The sequence below is a fragment of the Aotus nancymaae genome, unplaced genomic scaffold, assembly GCF_030222135.1.
Source record: "Aotus nancymaae isolate 86718 unplaced genomic scaffold, 86718_ANA_hifiasm-v0.15.2.pri h1tg000030l, whole genome shotgun sequence".
In the NCBI taxonomy this organism is placed as follows: Eukaryota; Metazoa; Chordata; class Mammalia; order Primates; family Aotidae; genus Aotus; species Aotus nancymaae.
Genome location: NW_026988443.1, coordinates 1,019,365 through 1,038,629, shown reverse-complemented (window position 1 = coordinate 1,038,629; position 19,265 = coordinate 1,019,365). Strand labels below are relative to the sequence as shown.

The window sequence follows — 19,265 nt, the reverse complement described above, 5'->3', positions numbered from 1 at the left end:
TGATGCCACATCTCCTTTCCCCGCTTCAGTAAAGTCTGATTTGTTTTCTGATAACGAAGGCAGCGCGTATTGGGAAATTTCACATTTAGAAGATCGTCCTTTAGTCTTTAAAAGTCCTCTGGCAGAAGCTGCTCCTCCTGGTGCTCAGCACTCTGGCTATGCATTGGTCTTAGGGCCCCCAGCCGGCAGGCCCATCCTGCCAGTGACCTGCCCGCACCTCCCTTGCAGGTCCTGTACCTCACTCGACTCATCACACAGGCCAAGCACACAGCCAAGTCCATCTTGGACCAGTGTGCAGAGAGCCTAGCCTACCTCTCCTTCCTGTCGTGGCTGGGCTTTAGCCCCGTGGCCACCAACGGCTCCTACCCAGCCAACGACCTGGATGAGATGGGGCAGGACAGTGTCTGGAAAACAGACAAGTACTTGGAGAAGGCCCTGGAGTACCCACACCAGATATTCATGGTAAGAGCTATGGGGCCTGCCCCATGGCTGTCAGGGTCCCCTTCCTGGAAAGATCCACTCCCTCTCAGCCTGTGGTCAGCCCAGTACTAGTCCCAGACCCCACACAGATGGACCCAGTGTTGTGGGAGGCAGGCCTACACCTCAAGTGTCATGTCTGGGTCCCCTTGTTGCCACTAATGGAGGCCGGTGGGGTGAAGACCAGTACCCTCCCTTCACCTTGATGCTAACAGCGGAGGTGTTTCTATCTGGCAGCTAAGTGAAGCGCAGCTCACACAGTTCACACTCACCTTGGGCACCATCCAGGATGAGACTGGAAGGAAGCAGCTCTCTACTGCATTGTAGGTGAAAACAAACTCATTCTCATGCCCCTGGGATGGTACCAGGTGAGAGGCCCGTGTCTCAGAGGTGCATAGGCTGGGCCCTGACCCGTCCCCAGCTCCCTCAGAGGCTGCTCAGCTCCTCTGAGTTGTGTGTAGGGCTGTGTTTTCTGACCTAAAACTGTGGCCTGGGTTTCTAGATCATCAACAGGCTGCAAAGGTTTGAAATTGAGTGCCGGGGAGACCTGGAGCTGCAGCCCATCCAGATCTATGAGAACGCCAGCTTGGTCCATGCACTCTTCCAGCTGTCATCTGCCATCAACCACAGAGTGAGTGGGCAGGAAGGCCAGCCTGCCTCTTCAGAGAGGGTTCTGGATGCTCCTTCCCAGGGTGCCATCCCAGGGTGGGCTATGGGGGTGGGGTGCTGATGTCCTGAGGCCTGTGATGCCACCTCCCCATGCCCCCCTGCCACTGTCTCTGCTTCAGTTTGCAGGCCAGATGGTAGCTCTGTGTTCCCAGGACAACTTCCTCTGCAGCTTCTGTTGCTACCACTGTAAGGTATATTGTTGAGTTAAAATGAGGAAACTGAGGCCAGTGTGAGAAAATGTGAATTTAATTTATTTAGCTCCTGGGTGAGGTTTTGTGGTTTGGGAAGGGGTTAGAGAAGTTTCGCTGGGCTTTTTAGGGCATGGGGTTTTATAGGGAGTGGAGGTAATTGATTGGTTATTAGGGAAACAAAGAGCAAACAGTTTTATTGGTGAGGGGAAGTGTTGATTGATTATTAGGGAAATAAAGAGCAGACAGTTTTATTGGTTAGGGGAAGTGTTGATTGATTATTAGGGAAATAAAGAGCAGACAGTTTAGGGGAAGTTAAGGTGCTGATGGGGCGAGCTGCCATTGGTAGCTAGGCGGGGCTACTGGTGAGTTGACTGGCTGGGGAGGTTAATGTTAAGCTGCTGTTGGACAAATTTTTGGTGGGCTTTTTAAATTTTGAAGGGATTGAGTGAGGAATGTAGGAGTGGGTGTGTGGAGCTTGCATAGAGAGGCCTGATAGGAGTGGGTGTTGGGAGCTAGCATGGAGAGGCTTGATAGGAGTAGGTGTCTGGAATGATGACTTCATTATCTGGCACGGGGAGAGATAAGTGTGTTTATCTAGCTCCCGGCGAGGCAGCCGGCTTTACATCTTAACTTTTTTGATGATATAGGACATTGCTTTTTTTTGACTACCTCCTGCTGAACAGGGGCAGAGTGGGGAGGGTAGTTGGCTTGTAATTTGGTTGGGAGTTGGACATAGGGGTGAAGTAGCATCTGATTTTTAGCTACTTTGGAGATTTTTTTAATGCGAGCTTGTAAAAACAAGAAGGAATGTGGCTAGCATTAGTAGAAGACAAACCACAATTAGCGGAATGACAACAGGAGCTAGCCAGGTGAATATGGGAGATTGTTACCAGTTAAGAGGAAAGTTTAGCACACTTGGTGTTTTTTGGAGGTTTTCTTTGAGGCTTTCTTTAAGGCGATAGGGAGTATTGATTTTTTTTTTTCCTAGGCCTGTTTTATTGATGTAATAGTAACACTGTTTTTGGAGAAACAGACAGGTGCTTCTTTTTTTTGCTGTTAGTAGGTTAAGGGCTTGTTGATTTTGGAGAGTTATTTGAGTTAGTGATGTGATTTGTTGCTGGAGGGAGGCTAGGGAGGCAGCTGATGCTTTAATGGCTACACGGAGTTTGTTTTTTAGTTGAGTGGCTGAAGTGATACTGTAGCTAAAGGCGCTGCCTTTAATTTTAGCAGCTGCTAAAGAAGATGCTAGGGAGAGGCTGACTACTAGTGGGAGGAAGACAGCTCCTTGGTTTCAGCACTGAGGCGGGGATGGAAGGAGGGATAGGAATTTAGCTTGTTTATACACTTTTAGTTGCGGGACTAGGGTGATGGGCACACAGGGGAATGGGGAGGAAGTTTTGATAATTTTGGTTAGGGTTCCATTACATTAAAAGTATTTTTTTTGGTGGCGCGTAGAGGGAGGTTTTAATTTTTATTGTGGTGGTGTAGCTGGGACTGGAGCTGCTGGCTGTTTTATAGCAGAGAGAGAAATTTTGAGAGTGTATTTTGAACAAAGGGATATTTGTTAAGGTGGTGCTAAGCTTTCTTAATTGAGAAAACAAAAAGCACTGAGCAAGGTGGCTCACGCCTGTAATCCCAGAACTTTGGGAGGCTGAGGCGGGTGGATCACCTCAAGTCAGGAGTTCGGAACCAGCCTTACCAAAATGGTGAAACCCTGTCTCTACTAAAAATGCAAAAATTAGCTGGGTGTAATTGAGGGGCACCTGTAAATTCCAGCTACTCGGGAGTCTGAGGCAGGAGAAACACTTGAACCTCGGAGGCAGAGGTTGCAGTGAAGCAAGATCACGCCACCGGACTCCAGCCTGGGCAACAGAAGGAGACTCCATCTCAAAAGAAAAAGCATTAACATTTTGGTCCAGGAAACAGCAGAACTTTACAGTTTTGCCCTATAAGTCTGTGTTATGGTCTCCTGACCTCTTTGCAGCCAGCACAGCCCACAGTCCAGGCAGCCTAGAGCTGTCTGGTCACCATGGTCCCCTCTGTGAACAGGGGCAATAGTTCCTGTCATTCCGCCCCTGAGGATGCTGTGAAATGGTGTAGAGGCTTCAAAAAGTGCAGTACCCCACGTACTAGGAGTTATGTTCAAGGTGGGACATAGAATCCTATCTTATCTTCAACCCAGGCTGTCAACAGTGAAGCTGTGGCTACCAGGTCAGCCCCAGGATCCAGGGTCAGAAGCAGCCCCTGCCAAATCTCTCTGATGTGTGCCTAGAAGACACAGCTAGGACCTGGGAGGTGGCCAGCACTCAGGAAGTGAGCCAACACCTACCATCCTGACAGGCTGGAGCCCCTTCCCTGGGCGGACAAGGGACTCTTGTCAGCTACTGCTTGGATCCCCTGAATCAACGGAAGGTCCGTGGAGGCTGCACAGATCCCTCACCATTCAGTGTCATAAGAATGCAACCGGGGCGCCGGGCGCGGTGGCTCACGCCTGTAATCCCAGCACTTTGGGAGGCCGAGGCGGGTGGATCACGAGTTCAAGAGATCGAGACCATCCTGGTCAACATGGTGAAACCTCGTCTCTACTAAAAATACAAAAGTTAGCTGGGCACGGTGGCGCGTGCCTGTAATCCCAGCTACTCAGGAGGCTGAGGCAGGAGAATCGCCTGAACCCAGGAGGCGGAGGTTGCGGTGAGCCGAGCTTGCGCCATTGCACTCCAGCCTGGGTAACAAGAGCGAAACTCCGTCTCAAAAAAAAAAAAAAAAAAGAAAGAAAAGCTACCGGGGCCGGGCTTAATATCCACATGATGGTATTAACCACAGGAAACATCTTCAACAACATGAGAGATGGAAACCAAAAGACTCTGCAACAATTTTATCACCACAGGCAAAACGAAACCACCCCCATGGACAGGGGATCCTGGGCTGAAAAACACCGTCAATGATAAGTTAGAAGGGTGGGCAGATTTATTTTCATGTTTTCTAAATGTCATAATAGGAAAATACCAACAATTTAGACTCAGCCCCAGGCTGAAGGGCCATCTCTGAGACTCTGCCCCACATAGTGGAAAGTGGCTCAAGTTTCTTTTCTTTTCTTTTTTTAAAATTTTTATTGAGATGGAGTCTTGCTCTGTCACCCAGGCTGGAGTGCAGTGGCATAATCTCAGCTCACTGCAGCCTCCGCCTCTTGGGTTCAAGTGATTCTCCTGACTCAGCCTCCTGAGTAGCTGGGATTACAGGCATATGCAACCATGCCTGGCTAATTTTCGTATTTTTTGTAGAGATGGGATTTCACCGTGTTGGCCAGGCTGGTCTCAAACTCCTGGCCTCAAGTGATCTGCCCTCCTCAGCCTCGCCAAGTGCTGGGATTACAGGTGTGAGCCATAGCACGTGGCTAGCTGAACAGTATATATATATATTTTTAACAGAAGCTGTGACCAGATCAGCTCTCACCTGGAGCAGAGTTTCTGACCTCCAGAGCTCATGAGAGGCAGGGTCTGGTATTCACAGACACCTGATGATAGATGTGTCTCTTCAGAAGGTGGGTGTGGTGGAGGCCGTAGAAAGCAAAGGCCATGGTTGGTGTCCTGAGGGAGACACGGAAACAGGCCCAAGTTAGGGGCTCCCACAGGCCTGGCCAGGGGTAATCTGGACATCAAAATTAACAACAGCAGGGACAGATTACGACTTGTTCAATAGCACAATGCATAGCTCTCCCCATCCCCCTGACCCACACTGATATAAATAAATAGCAAAGAGAAAAGTCATCCAGGCCTGGCACAGTGATTCATGCTTGCAATCCCAGCACTTTGGGAGGCTGAGGCGGGTAGACCACTTGAGGTCTGGGGTTCGAGACTGGCCTGGCAAACATGGCAAAACCCCATCTCCACTAAAAATACAAAAAAAAAAAAAAAAAAAAAAAAAAGGTGGGCATAGTGGCTTACGCCTGTAGTCCCAGCTACTCTGGAGGCTGAGGCAGAAGAATTGCTTGAAACCTGGAGGCGGAGGTTGCAGTGAGCTGCGATGGCACCACTGCACTCTATCTTGGGTGACAGAGCAAGACTTTACCTCAAAAAAAAAAAAAAAGAGTCATCCTTACCACAGAGTGACCTCTGACCCACTAACCAGTATAGGAGGGGTAAAGTTAGAGAACCACCATTTTGCAACCACCCTATTAATAATTGCTTTGGTCAAGAATCAACAGTAATGTCAGGCATGGGGGGGTCATACCTATAATCCCAGCATTTTGAGAGACCAAGGGAGGAGGATTTCTTGAGAGCAGGCATCTGAGACCAGCCTGGGCAACAAAGTGAGACCTGTCTCTACAAAAACATTAAGACATAAAATAGCCAGGCATTGTGGCATGTGTCTGTAGTCCTAGGTACTCAGAAGGCTGAGGAGGGAGAATGTCTTGGGCCCAGGAGTTGAGGCTACAGTGACATATGATCGTCCCAACTGCAGTCCAGCCTGAGATGACACAGTGAGACCCTGTTTCTAAAAAGTAAGAAATTTCCAGCCCGGGCAACATGGCAAAACCCTGTCTCTACAAGAAATACAAAAATGAGCCAGGTGTGGTGGTGCCTGCCTGTAGTCCCAGATACTTAAGAGGCTGAGGCGGGAGGATCACTTGAGCCCAGGAGGCTGAGGCTGCTGTGAGCCGAGATCGCACCACTGCACTCCAGCCTGGAGTGAGAGACATGACCCTGTCTCAAAATAAAATAAAATCAACTTAAAAAATGGAGAGAATCAATAATAGATGTTAATACTAGTGATAATTACAGTCTCCATAAATTTTCCTGGCAAATCTTCATTACCGACTTTTTTTTTTAATTTTTGAGACAGAATCTTTTTCTGTTGCCCAGCCTGGAGTGTAACGATGAGATCACAGCTCGCTGCAACCTCCACCTCCTAGACTTAGGCCTCCCAAGTAGCTGGGATCACAGGCACACATCCCCATGCCTGGCTAAGTTTTTCTTTTTAGTAGAAACAACGTCGTGTTATGTTATCCAGGCACTCATTACTATTTTTTTTTTTTTTTTTTGAGATCAGGTCTCTGTAGCCCAGGCTGGAGTACAGTGGCACGATCTTGGCTCACTGCCACCTCCATCTTCTGGGTACAAGTGATCCTCCCAACTGAGTCTCCCAAGTAGCTGGGATTATAGGCACATACTACTATGCCTGGAACTGTTAGATTTTTGGTAGAGATGGGGTTTTGCTATGTTTCCTGGGCTGGTCTCGAACTCCTGAACTCCAGTGGTATGCCTGCCTTGGCCTCCCAAAGTGCTGGGATTACAGGCATAAGCCACCACCCTGGCCTCGTTACTATTTAATCTGGGCACGAAGTACTAATTTTATAGGGGCCAAACCTGACTGACACCCTTTCAGCCCAGTGATAAAGCTAACATCACCAGTAATGGGGCAAAGGGGCACTGCAGACCTCCCGATGAGACACTTGGCACGGACCAGATGTTCCACTGCGGTGCTCCTGCCACCAAGGCCCAAGCTGTGCCGAATCACCAGCAAATATCAGACAGCCAGACAGCCCAAGGGGCGACCACATGCTTTGGAGGGGTCAAGGTCAGGAAAGATAGAAAGACTGAGGGACCATTCCTGACTGAAGGGAACTAAAAACATCACTGCACACAATGGGTGAGCCTGTGCTGGACCCTGGCCAGGTAATGGGCATGAGTGTGTAGCTAGCGGTGAACCCTGAGTGGGGTCTGATGACTAGGTGTGGCCTGGTGGCAACGCTAATTTGCTGGTGTGTTTATAAGCACTGTGACTATATAGGATAATGCATTCACTTCTGGGAAATACACTGAAATTATAAGAGGTCAAGGGGTATCATGTCCTGTAGCTTACTCATATCGGCTTCGGGAAAAAAACACGTAAAATAGAGATGGGATAAAGCAGATGCAGCAAAGCATCCACAATTTGGAAATCTGGGTGAAGGGTCTATGAAGTTTTCTTTCTTTCTTTTTTTTTTCTGAGGCAGAATCTTGTTCTGTTACCCCAGGCTGGAGTACAGTGGCACAATCATAACTCACTGTAACCTTGAACTCCTGGGCACAAGTGATCCTCCCACCTCAGTCTCCTGAGTAGCTGAGACCGTAGTCGGACGTCACCATGCTTGGCTAATTCTATTTTTTGCAGAAGTGAGGTCTCCCTATGTTGCCCAAGCTGGTCCCAAATTCCTGGCCTCAAACAATCCTCCTACCTTGGCCTCCCAAAGTGTTGAGATTACAGGTGTGAACCACCATGCTCAGCCTGCAAGTTCTTTTTATTATGTGTGGAAACTTTTCTGTATGTCTGAAATTATTTCAAAATAAAAAGTTAGCTAGGTGTGGTGACTTGCACCTGTTAATTGTAGCTACTTGGGAAGCTGAGGTAGGAGGATTTCTGAGGCCAGGAGTTCAGGACCAGCCTGGGCAACACAGTGAGGCCCCCCCATCTCTCTATTATAGTTCTTTTTTTTGAGACAGAGTCTTGCTCTGTCACTAGGCTGGAGTGCAGTGGCGTGATCTCAGCTCACTGCCACCTCTGCCTCCCAGGCTCAAGCGATTCTCCTTCCTCAACCTCCCCAGTAGATGCGACTCCAGGCACGCATCATCACACCCAGCTAATTTTTGCATTTTTAGTAGAGACAGTGTTTCACCATGTTGGCCAGGATGATCTCAATCTTTTGACCTCATGATCTGCCTGCCTTGGCCTCCCAAACTGCTGGGAATACAGGCATGAGGCACTGTACCTGGCCACTTTTCCTTTTAAATTAGCTGGCTGTGGTGATGCGTGCCTGTAGTGACTGAGGTGAGAGGATGGTTTGAGTGATAATTGAGCCACTGCACTCCAGCCTGTGCAACAGAGTAAGACCCTGTCTTTAAAAAAACATAATGGCTAGGCCAGGTGCAGCGGCTCACTCCTGTAATCCCAGCACTTTGGGAGGTCAAGGCAGGTGGACTCCTTGAGCTCGGGAGTTTGAGACCAGTCTGGGCAACATACTGAGACCACATCTCTATAAAAAATTAAAAAATCAGCCAGGCGTGGTGGCACTTGTCTATAGCTTCAGCTACTTGGGAGCCTGAGGTGGGAAGATTGCTTGAGCCTGAGAGGTTGAGGTTACGGTGAGGCAAGAACACGCCGTTGCATTCCAGCCTGGGCAACAGAGCAAGACTCCATATCAAAAAACAACAACAACAAAAAACCCTGACAGTGATTGAGATAGGAGGAAGCTTCAGATCCCAGAAAGCGGCAAGGGTTACATGGGGTAGAACAGGAGGGGTCAGCAGGACCCCACAGGTGTGAGCTGGGGTGGGGGAGGTGCTGGGCAAGGCAGAGTGCTGTCCAGGTGCTGTTAGGCCTGAGGCAGGATGAGGGAGGTAGGGGGCACAGTCAAGGTGTATGCAGGGGTTGTGGCACTGGGAACGCTGGCATAGAGGGGCCGGGAGGATCAGGGGGTGCCGTGTGAGTGAATGGGGGCTCCGACAGAAGCAGGGGGAAGACCCTAGCACAAGGACAGGAGTGGCCTGGAGTGCTGGGCCCCTCAGGGTCATGTGCTCCTTGAGGGCTCTGTCCTGGAAGCATAGCCCGGGACCAGTCCTCCATAGGACTGGGCGGCAGAAGGCCAGGACATAAGGGCAGGGAGGCCCTGTGGGAATAGAGGGAAACCTGGGGAGGAGGTGGAGGGGAGGGGTGGACGTGGGGCCACAGGAACGTGCTGCAGAGTGAGAAGCAGAGGCCACGGATGGAATGCCAAGAGATCTCTGAGGCCCGCATGTTACAGCATCTGACCACATGGAGCTCCAGCTGCCCTGGTAATGGCAGAATCTGGGGTGAAGAACATAAGGGGTCTTGTTGGAGTGATCCAGCTGGGGGGCATGGAGGCCATAGATTTCCCACAGGACCCGGGTGTGGAGTTCTCCAGGCCATGGGTCTGCCTCTGTGAGCTGCTGTATGTGCCTTGGGTCCTCTGGACGCCTGTCCCCCAGCCATCCAGATGGCCTGTAGGGACCACCACCGCTAGGCTCACTCATACCCGCAGGGAGGGGAAAACAGAAGACCCCAGAAGCACAGAGGGGTGATGCTTGTCACGGCGATGGTCTGGAGTCATTGAGGGAAAAATAAATTTAGTCAAGCGTTCTCTGTTTAGGTTTAGGGAAACTATACATTTAAAAAAGTTGTCCAGAGCATGTAAGATAGACGTTTGGAGTGTGAAAGCCGTGATCACGTCTCACATGAGCTGTGCTGCCTGATATAGGAACCACAAGGCACACATGGCTGGCGTGGTCACTTCTGTATGTGTTATGCACAGGAGATGCCAAAAGACTGGTACAAGAGGGAATGCAAAAAACCCCACCACACCTTGGGAGGCCGGGGCTGCTGGATCTCTTGAGCTCAGCAGTTCAAAACCAGCAAGGGAAACACAGTGAGGCCCCATCCCTACAAAAAAATATAAAAATTAGCAGGGCATGGTGGTACACGTCTGTAGTTATAGCTACTCGCGAGGCTGAAGCGGGAGTATTGCTTGAGCCCGAGAGGTCGAGGTTGGATTGAGCTGTGACTGCACCACTGCACTCCAGCCTGGGCAACAAGTGAGACCCTGTTTCAAAAACAAACGAAAAACCCAAAAGCAAATGAGCTGGACATGGTGGCTCACACCTGTAATCCCGACACTTGGGGAGGCTGAGGCAGGAGGATCGCTTGAAGCTAGGAGTTTGAGACCAGCCTGGGCAAAATACCAAGACCTCATCTCTCCAAATACACACACGAAAACAAGAACAAAAGTGAATGCGCCATCTCATGAATAACTTATGTACTGATTACATATTGAAAGAATATGTTGGATATTTTAGATTAATTAAAGTATTTGATTGAATCCAGCATTTTCATTTACTTTAGCATCTAAAGGGAGCTGGAGGTGTCTCTGGAGGAGCAGGGTCCACGGTGTCTCAGACACAGGAGCCTCCACCCTTATGGCGAAATGAAAGTGACATAATGAATCCCTAGACACCCAGTTGCATCTTTTCTCCAAGAACATAGTTTCCCATTGCAGATTATTTGACTAAACGTGATAAGAGGCCAGGGAAGAAACAGGATTGACGCTGAGTGTTCTGTTGGCTGAACCCTTGTCTGGAGTCAGCCCAAAAGTGGTGGCAGGGGAGTTCCTGCAAGGGACTGCCCTAAACCTTCCCAGGATGAGAGCCAGCTGAGATTCCAGAGGAAAAGCACTTAATGCCAGGGTAGTCAGTCCAGAGCGTTTGTTAGGGAAACTTACGTACAGAGGGGGCCGCAGTGTGGTCTCATGAGAGACAGTCAGAAAGAGGTTCTGCCTAAGCATGCCACGGTGAGTGGGGAGTGGAGTTTATGTGAAGATGCAAGGAATTTGGCTGGGGCGGGGCCAGTTTCCACATGCTTAGCAACACATCAGCTCTTTCAGTGTTTCAGGCAACAACCTAGCCAGGTTTATCAGTGTCTGGGAAGATGCAAGGCCCTAGACAGGGTTTGAGCCTGCAGGGGAACATGCAGCTGACCAGGTCAGAGAGCAGTCAAGGCACTCTGTCAGGCAGGGCAAAGGAAAAGCTGAGGGGATGAAATGGGGGATCCAATACTGTGAGTCAAGCAGGGGACACATGCCCTGGTTAGAGCCCATGGGCAGACCCTGCCAGGCCAGAGCAGAGGAGAACCCTGGCCAAGGCACTCCTCATGGTGCATTGTGACCCCACAGGCAAGCCTGCTACTCGGGCACGTTTGTCCCCTGGAGGGTCCTCTCAGTAAGTCTTGCTGATGCTGTCAACACCCTGAGCCTAGGGAAATCCATCCCATTAAAATAAAGCTCTGGCTCAAGTGTGGTTCCAGGTCTTTCTTGGGTATCTTCACGAAAAAGAGTAAAGTAAGCAAATTACAAATCAAAGAAACTCTGAGCAGTGGTCTTCATCTGAATGAGACTCTCTGGCGATCAGAAGGAAAGTCTCAAGCATTCAGACCACAGGAGGAACGCAGTCATGGCATCTGGTAGCTTTACTCGAGTGAGAGGCTTGACCACTGTTTGCTGCACTCAGGTAGGTAGGAAACAACGTAAGAGCTTCCAAAATCAAAATCAGAAACCTGACTCCAGGACTTGGTGGCTCCAATACTTCCTGCCTGTCACTGTCTGGGGCAGCTCAGATGTATGGAGCGTGAACACACCTGGAGGATGAGGCAGCGAGCCCCAGCACTGTCAGGGCAGACCAGGTTTGCAGGCCAGGCCACGTGTGGACCGGCTGCGCCTACCTTTCTCTAAATGGACCCCTGGCATGTGTCCTTTCCAAATTTTCCCTTGGCAGTGTGTTGCATGCATGGCTTGGCTCCTGGGACACATCCCAAAGGGTCCCCTGCACACCGCCAAGGGCTTCTGGGGCATGACCTGTCTTTAGCGGTTCTGAGCCTCGGGACTCGGGGCTGATGCAGGGCCTCTAGCTGAAGCAGCTTTGATGGAAATGAGTAGACACAAATGTCGCTCAAAGAGCACGAGTACAGCAGGTGCTGCAGTTATGGGGCTTGCCTATTCCTAATTATTGTGCTTTGTGTCTCCTCAGGGAGAAACAAAGGCGGCACTGCCCTAGAGGAAGTGCTGGCCCTGGCGGAACGCAGTGGCCGCAAAGGATCCAGCCGCAGGATGCCGCACCAGCCCAGTGCTACCAGGCTGCCCAAGAGGGGCAGGCGCGGGAAGAGCCCTACATGGGGAACACTTAGGATGGGGCAGAGACCTGTCACATCACTGTCCCCAGCAAAGGCTATGTGTTGTCTCCTTTAGCTGATAATGAACCTTTCTGAGATGCAGAGGGTTCAGGTCAGATGTTCCGTACCATTTTTTGAGATATTAAGGCACAGACTTAGAATGAGGTTTTTCTGCTGGCCCTGGTTGTGCCACAGCTGAACTAACCAGGTCCCTTCAGCATGGCTCCACTTCCTGGACCTGATTTGGGTTCTGAGAAAAGGTATCGGGATTGCCAGGTCTTTCATAAACACGTTAACAAGCTTCACTTGAAGTGAAAGGTGGCAGGTTTTCTATCAAGACGGCTGAGTGACAGTGCTGAGGGGCAGGGTGCGTTGTGACCTTCTGTGGGTCACGAATGCTGTGCAGAACTCAGTAACGCTCTCTCCCATGTCCTGACCTTACACATTTGATGCAGTTTTAGGGATTGCATGGATAAGCTGCATCCACAGACCTCAGATTGAAACACTCAGCTTCTAAGCTTTTCCTTTTACCCAGCAATAGAGAAGACCCACCAATAGAGAAGCCCGAAAAATTGCAAATTACCTTGAAAACCCTGATTCAGCTTTCCTAGAATTTAGGAAATCTCTGCACTGAATACTTGGATTTGAAGAAACACTGTTTTCCCCTGGTCAAGTTACTTCCGTGGCAGCTCCTTAAGTATGTGCATGGTACTGCTGTACCCAACCCCACGCCAGGACAGGCTGTCCATGCAAGCTCTGCGGTCCCACCGGCTCCTGTAGGCAGAGGTAAACAGCACAATACACAGACACCCTGGTTTTATATGGAACCTTTAATTGCAAGCAACTTGAAAACAGCCATGCTGGGGAGGGCGGGGGAGAACCCATCACATCCTCCCCTCAGTATTCTTCGCCTTCTTCAGCCTCAGCTTCCACGGAATCCACGCCCACCTCTTCATAATCCTTCTCCAGAGCTGCCAGGTCCTCTCGGGCCTCGGAGAACTCTCCCTCCTCCATGCCTTCCCCCACGTACCAGTGCACAAAGGCCCGCTTGGCATACATGAGATCAAACTTATGGTCCAGGCGGGCCCAGGCCTCTGCGATGGCTGTGGTGTTGCTCAGCATGCACACGGCCCGCTGCACCTTGGCCAGGTCTCCCCCAGGGACCACCGTGGGGGGCTGGTAGTTAATGCCGACCTGCCGGAGAAGGGGAAGAAGGCAGTGTGTGAAGCTTTTATCAAACCTAGAAATGGTGGTTACTTTTCCTCAAACGGAAGGCACCCTGTAAGTGACCAGGAGAATGCTCCGTTCAACCCACAAATGTCACTAAGCCCTTCTCTTGTGCCAGGCAGGGTGACATTCCAGATGAGGAATAAAGAGAAAGTAGCCTTAGAGGTAGCCACCCTGGCAGGACCCCAAGCTGCCTGAAGGGCTGTGTCCTAGCAACTATGATATGGTAGACAGTCTTCCCTCTGAAAATGTATGCCGATTGTCTTCTTTGTAGATTACAATGAAATTCTATAGCCACACTTTTCCCACCCAGATAGATTCAGAGTACACAACTCTTCCTCACGTCTCAGGGGAGATCATACCTTCTGCTGACCCACCAAAGAAGCCAGTGTGGATATGCAAAGGTGACAGATCATGAGTCAAGGGTCATGTGAATGCTGCTCCCACAGCAGCAGAAGTGGTCCACATGCCTGCTTAGGTAGGGGATGACATTCCAAGGTGGGGACCAAAGGGGGAAGCATTCCACGTTTCAGCACTTGGGAGTAACATGGCCTGAGGTCCTGGCAGCAGTGCATGGGGTGTAGGGCAGGGGCCAGCAAACTTGTTCTCTAAATGACAAGCCAGGTGTGGCGGCTCAAGTCTGTAACCTTAGCACTTTGGGAGGCCAAGGCTGGCAGATCGCTTGAGGTCAGGAGTTTGAGACCAGCCTGGCCAACATGGCAGAACCCTAATATAGCTAATAAAAATACAAAAGCTGGCCAGGTATGGTGGCTTATGCCTGTAATTCAGCACTTTGAGAGGCCGAGCAGTGTGGATCACCTGAGGTTAAGCGTTTGACACCAGCCTGGCCAACGTGGTAAAACCCCATCCGTACTAAAAATACACAAATTAGCCAGGCATGGTGGCAGGTGCCTACAGATTCCAGCTACTCAGGAGGCTGAGGCAGGAGAATTAGCTGGAACCCAGGAAGTGGCAGTTGCGGTGAGCAGAGATCACACCACTGCACTCCAGCCTGGGTGCCAGCACAAGACTCTGTCTAAACAAACAAACAAAAAGCCAAGGTCATACAAATTCTAGGCCTTATAGGTCACATAACCTCTGTCACACCTACCCCACTCTTCTGTTAGATAGCAAAATCAATTTGCAAATGAAGGAGTGTGGTGGCCGTGTCGAGACAAAGCCCTAACTTACAAAATTCAGCAGCTAGTCCAGCAGCTGTGCTAACCCCTGAAAGAGAGGAAGAGACACCCACGGTAGGAAATTCCAGTCAGAGCTGGCTGCAGTAGTCTTTCTAGAGGCAGTGGGGGTCTGAGCCAGGGGTGGCAGGAAAAGCACAGCACAAGGACACACAGGTCCAATAGAGAGATGCGGAAGAATTTAGTAACCAACTATTGGAAAAGCCCAAAGAAGACAGCAAGGTTTCTTTCATGTGTCGGTGGAAGGTGGGGACAGACTTTATGTCTGAGGCAAACCCAGGCCAAAATTACTAGGCTTTCCAGGAGAGAAATAAAGCTGTTTTTTTTTTGAGACCACCTCACTCTGTCACCCATGCGGTGGTGGGATCTTGGCTCATTGCAACCTCTGCCCTCCAGGCTCAAGCCATCCTCCCACCTCAGCCTTCTGGGACCACAGGTGCACACCACCACACCTGGCTATTTTTTTTGTATTTTTGGTAGAGACAGGGTCTTGCCACGTTGCCTAGGCTGTTCTCAAACTCCTGAGTAGAACCAATCCGCTTGGCCTCCTAGAGAGCTGGGATTACAGGTGTGAGCCACCGCTCCTGTTGCTGTTTTCATCACAAAGATTCATTCTTTCTTTAACGCAAACACTCCATGAGACAGTGAAGGAGTTAGTGAAACAGTTTATAGTAATAGCCAAGTTAAGATAAAATACATACACCATCCACAGGATTCCCCAAAATGCCCATACATTTCTAAGCTTGACTTACCTTTTTCACGTGAATTCTACCACCCAAGAAAGGGCACAAAAATCCTTTAGAGAATGCCTAATTCTTAAAACAAACAAAACAAACAACAAAAAACCAACAAAAACTGGGCATGGTGTGTCATGCCTGTAATCTTAGCACTTTGGGAGGCTGGGGCGGGTGGATCACTTGAGCCCAGGAGTTTGAGGCCAGCTGGGCAACATAGTGAAACCCCATCTCTATGGAAAATACAAAAATTAGGTGGGTGTGGTGGTGCATGCGTGTGGTCCCAGGTACTTGACACAAACGTTCCCAAAAATTAGCCGGGCATGGTGGCAGATGCCTGTGATTCCAGCTACTTGGGAGGCTGATGGAGACTGCAGTGAGCTGACATCATACCACTGCATTCCAGCTGGAGTGACAGAGCTAGACTCTGTCTCCAAAAAAAAATAGAGACATCGCTGAATTAATTATTACTCTGCTTCACTAATTTATGCCCATGCACCTAGCCCATGGGACAGGGGTAGTCTCCCCAAAGGATGTGGGCCTTCAGGGGTAGCATTATTCTGCGTGTCTGCTGCTTGCTGAAAGGTACAAGGACTTCACATCACCCATTCATACCTTAAATCCAGTTGGGCACCAATCCACAAACTGGATGGTGCGCTTGGTCTTGATGGTGGCGATGGCTGCATTGACATCTTTTGGGACCACATCCCCCCGGTACAACATGCAGCAGGCCATGTACTTGCCATGGCGAGGGTCACACTTGACCATCTGATTGGCTGGCTCGAAGCAGGCATTGGTGATCTCGGCCACGGACAGCTGCTCGTGGTAGGCCTTCTCAGCTGAGATGACCGGGGCATAGGTGACCAGGGGGAAGTGGATGCGGGGATATGGCACTAGGTTGGTCTGGAATTCCGTCAAGTCCACATTCAGGGCCCCATCAAATCGCAGGGAGGCTGTGATGGAGGACACGATCTGCCCAATCAGACGATTGAGGTTGGTGTATGTGGGACGCTCGATGTCCAGGTTGCGCCGACATATGTCATAGATGGCTTCGTTGTCGACCATGAAGGCGCAGTCAGAATGTTCCAGGGTTGTGTGGGTGGTCAGGATGGAGTTGTAGGGCTCTACCACAGCCGTGGAGACCTGGGGTGCTGGGTAAATGGCAAACTCTAGCTTGGATTTCTTGCCATAATCCACTGAGAGCCGCTCCATGAGCAGAGATGCGAACCCAGAGCCAGTGCCGCCCCCAAAGCTGTGGAAGATGAGGAAGCCCTGCAGTCCCGTGCACAGATCTGCCTGAGAGAAACCAGATGATGTGAGCCAATGCCCTTGGAAGCCACATCACTAACCTCTAACAAGCCAGGGCCACTTCTCTTTGCCTCTTAAGAGTTGATGTGGATTCAGATCATCCATAATAAACACACATTACACTCTGAAGCAAAGAAAAGCAGACAAAGATCTACAGACAAATCACCATGCATACTTCAGAGTAAGACTCCTGCAGACTCAGTAGGACGCAAGATGCTGGTCTGTTTCTTTTTTTGAGACAGAGTCTCGCCCTGTTGCCCAGGCTGGAGTGCAGTGGTGTGATTTTGGCTCACGGCAACCTCCACCTCCTGGATTCAAGCCATTCTCCTGCCTCAGTTTCCCAAGTAGCTGGGACTACAGGCTTGCCCCATCATGCCCGGCTAATTTTTGTACTTTTAGTAGAGATGGGGTTTCACCATGTTGGCCAGGCTGGTCTCGAACTTCTGCCTTAGGTGATCTGCCCACCTTGACCTCCCAAAGTGCTGGGATTACAGTTGTGAGTCACTGTGCCTCGTCAAGGTGCTGGTCTAAGTTTTGACAAAATGACCTTCCCTTCACAATCCAAGACCTACCCTCCCATGCAGGACAATGTCCAAATGAAGCCTTCTCTTCTTACCAGTTTGCGGATCCGGTCCAGGACCAGGTCGACGATCTCCTTGCCGATGGTGTAATGGCCTCTGGCGTAATTATTGGCTGCATCTTCCTTCCCGGTTATCAGCTGCTCCGGGTGGAAGAGCTGCCTGTAAGTCCCTGTGCGCACTTCATCTACAAAAGAGATCACGTGTGCCGTGAATCTATAAGGCCTGTATTCACCAAGATGGATACATTCCAGGACTGTTCACTTCTATAAAGTATGCTGTTCAAAGTACATGACCTACATGTCGTTAAGTCAACAGTGGCAGGATCTGGTAGAAAATGCTTCTGTGTGATAACCAAACTGCAAGTACAATTTATGACTCTAGGAAGTTAAACTCAGCTTGCGGGATAAATGTCAGCATGACCAGTTCCCAGTGAAGGGAAATATGCTCTAGCACCCCCCAACACAGGTAATTCTACAGGTACATAATTCTCTCCTACATCAAAGGCTGTAAGTTAGAAACTCTTAGAAACTTGGCAGCCACCAGGTTAGTATGACTTCTGCAGGGCAGTCCCATAGGGCACCCTGTGTGGCCTGGGCCCCATGGGCTTTTAGGTCACATTGTCATCTCCTGGGGGGCCACTGAAATGTGCTGCCTCTTTGCAGCTCTCCTTGTAAACTACCTCGGGCTTCTAATCTGGAGGAAGCAAATGACTGTTCTGTACTTAACCTTCTATGCCTGAGATCTGCAGGTCAAGACTCTTGTGCACCAGCGTAAGAGAGTGCACAGTATTCAGGAGGGAACGAATGCCGCTGTGCCCTGTACATGGGGCCACCTAAGCAGGGTTGAGGCAGCCACGAGGGAATCACTCCACAGCCCATCTTACTGCTGGCAAAGCAGCTTTTCCCGGTAGGTCAGGTTTTCCTAAATTAGAAACCGAGGCTCACAGACACTTTCATCATAAACCTTTCAGTTTCTCTGTTAACAATGCCATAGGCATATGCTCTTCTACCCCTTTCTGCAGGAGGATTCAAAGGAGCCCACATGGGGCTTTACTGAAGATGCTCTCCCACCCTCCCCGGAAAGCTGCCATCAGCGCCCAAGCACCTACCGACCACAGTGGGCTCCAGGTCCACAAACACTGCTCTGGGCACGTGCTTGCCAGCCCCAGTCTCACTGAAGAATGTGTTGAAGGAGTCATCTCCACCACCGATGGTTTTATCACTTGGCATTTGACCATCGGGCTGAATTCCATGTTCAAGACAGTACAGTTCCCAGCAGGCATTGCCGATCTGGACACCTGCCTGCCCCACGTGGACAGAGATACACTCACGCTGTGAACCAGAACATAAATGTGAGCCCACTCATTTTAAGGCAACTTGAAACTGTATGGCATGCAAAATATTCTAATTTAGTATTTGTATAGTGCATCAGTGTCTGGTGCTTTTGTAACTAATATTTCCTAGGAGGGTTAGGTGACTGACTTCTTCATCCGTGTGAAAACTTGCTCTAAACCATCCTAGTACTACGTTCCAGAGGTAACCCTAGAACCTAATGTTTGCCATTACACAAAAATTAGGTCATTTTAAAAACCTGGAAGCCATGTAACGTCAATAATCAACCCCACATTATGGCCAGTCACAGTAATTCTCTGGGTACTCCCTCCTTGGCCCCTTCCTGCTCAACTGCCGTGGGTGACCTGAATCCCTTCATCAAGGCCGCACTTTTGGCAGGTGGCCGACTTCATAAGGCTACCCTCTCGATTTTTTGTAACCACTCCCTCCCTCCACCCCTTGAAGCCTAGTAGTGTAACGGCTCCCAGATGTCATCAGTGCTGGGACACTGCACTGTCCTTTGGTGGTTTCTTTAAGTGCTGCCAAGTAGGGCGTGGTTGCTCATCCCAGCACTTTGGGGCGTTGAGGCAAGAGGATCGCTTGGGACCAGTTTGAGACCAGCCTGGGCCTATGAAAAATTTAAACATTAGCCAGGTGTGGTGGGACACACCTGCAATCCCAGCCACTCAGGAGGCTGAGGCAGGAGGATTGTTGGAGCCCAGGGGTTCAAGGCTTGAGGGAGCTGAGATCCTGCATCTGTGCTCCTGTCTGGGCAACAGAGCTGTTGTTGAGTCCGGTCTCAGAGGGGAAAAAAAAAGGAGATAAGTGACAAGCCACA

At 50.1% G+C, this 19,265-nt stretch overlaps 1 protein-coding gene across 1 annotated transcript; it reads right to left on the bottom strand.

Annotated features, from left to right (window-relative positions):
- Positions 1-12,868: 12,868 nt before the first annotated feature.
- LOC110568476 (tubulin alpha-3 chain-like) lies at positions 12,869-18,325 on the bottom strand. The gene is made up of 4 exons (XM_064382979.1): positions 18,205-18,325; positions 17,132-17,280; positions 15,823-16,503; positions 12,869-13,244 (listed from the first exon to the last, which is right to left on the bottom strand). The coding sequence occupies exons 1-4, from the start codon at positions 18,323-18,325 to the stop codon at positions 12,948-12,950; spliced, it is 1,248 nt and encodes a 415-aa protein (XP_064239049.1). The 3' UTR covers positions 12,869-12,947.
- Between the last annotated feature and the right edge of the window lie 940 nt (positions 18,326-19,265).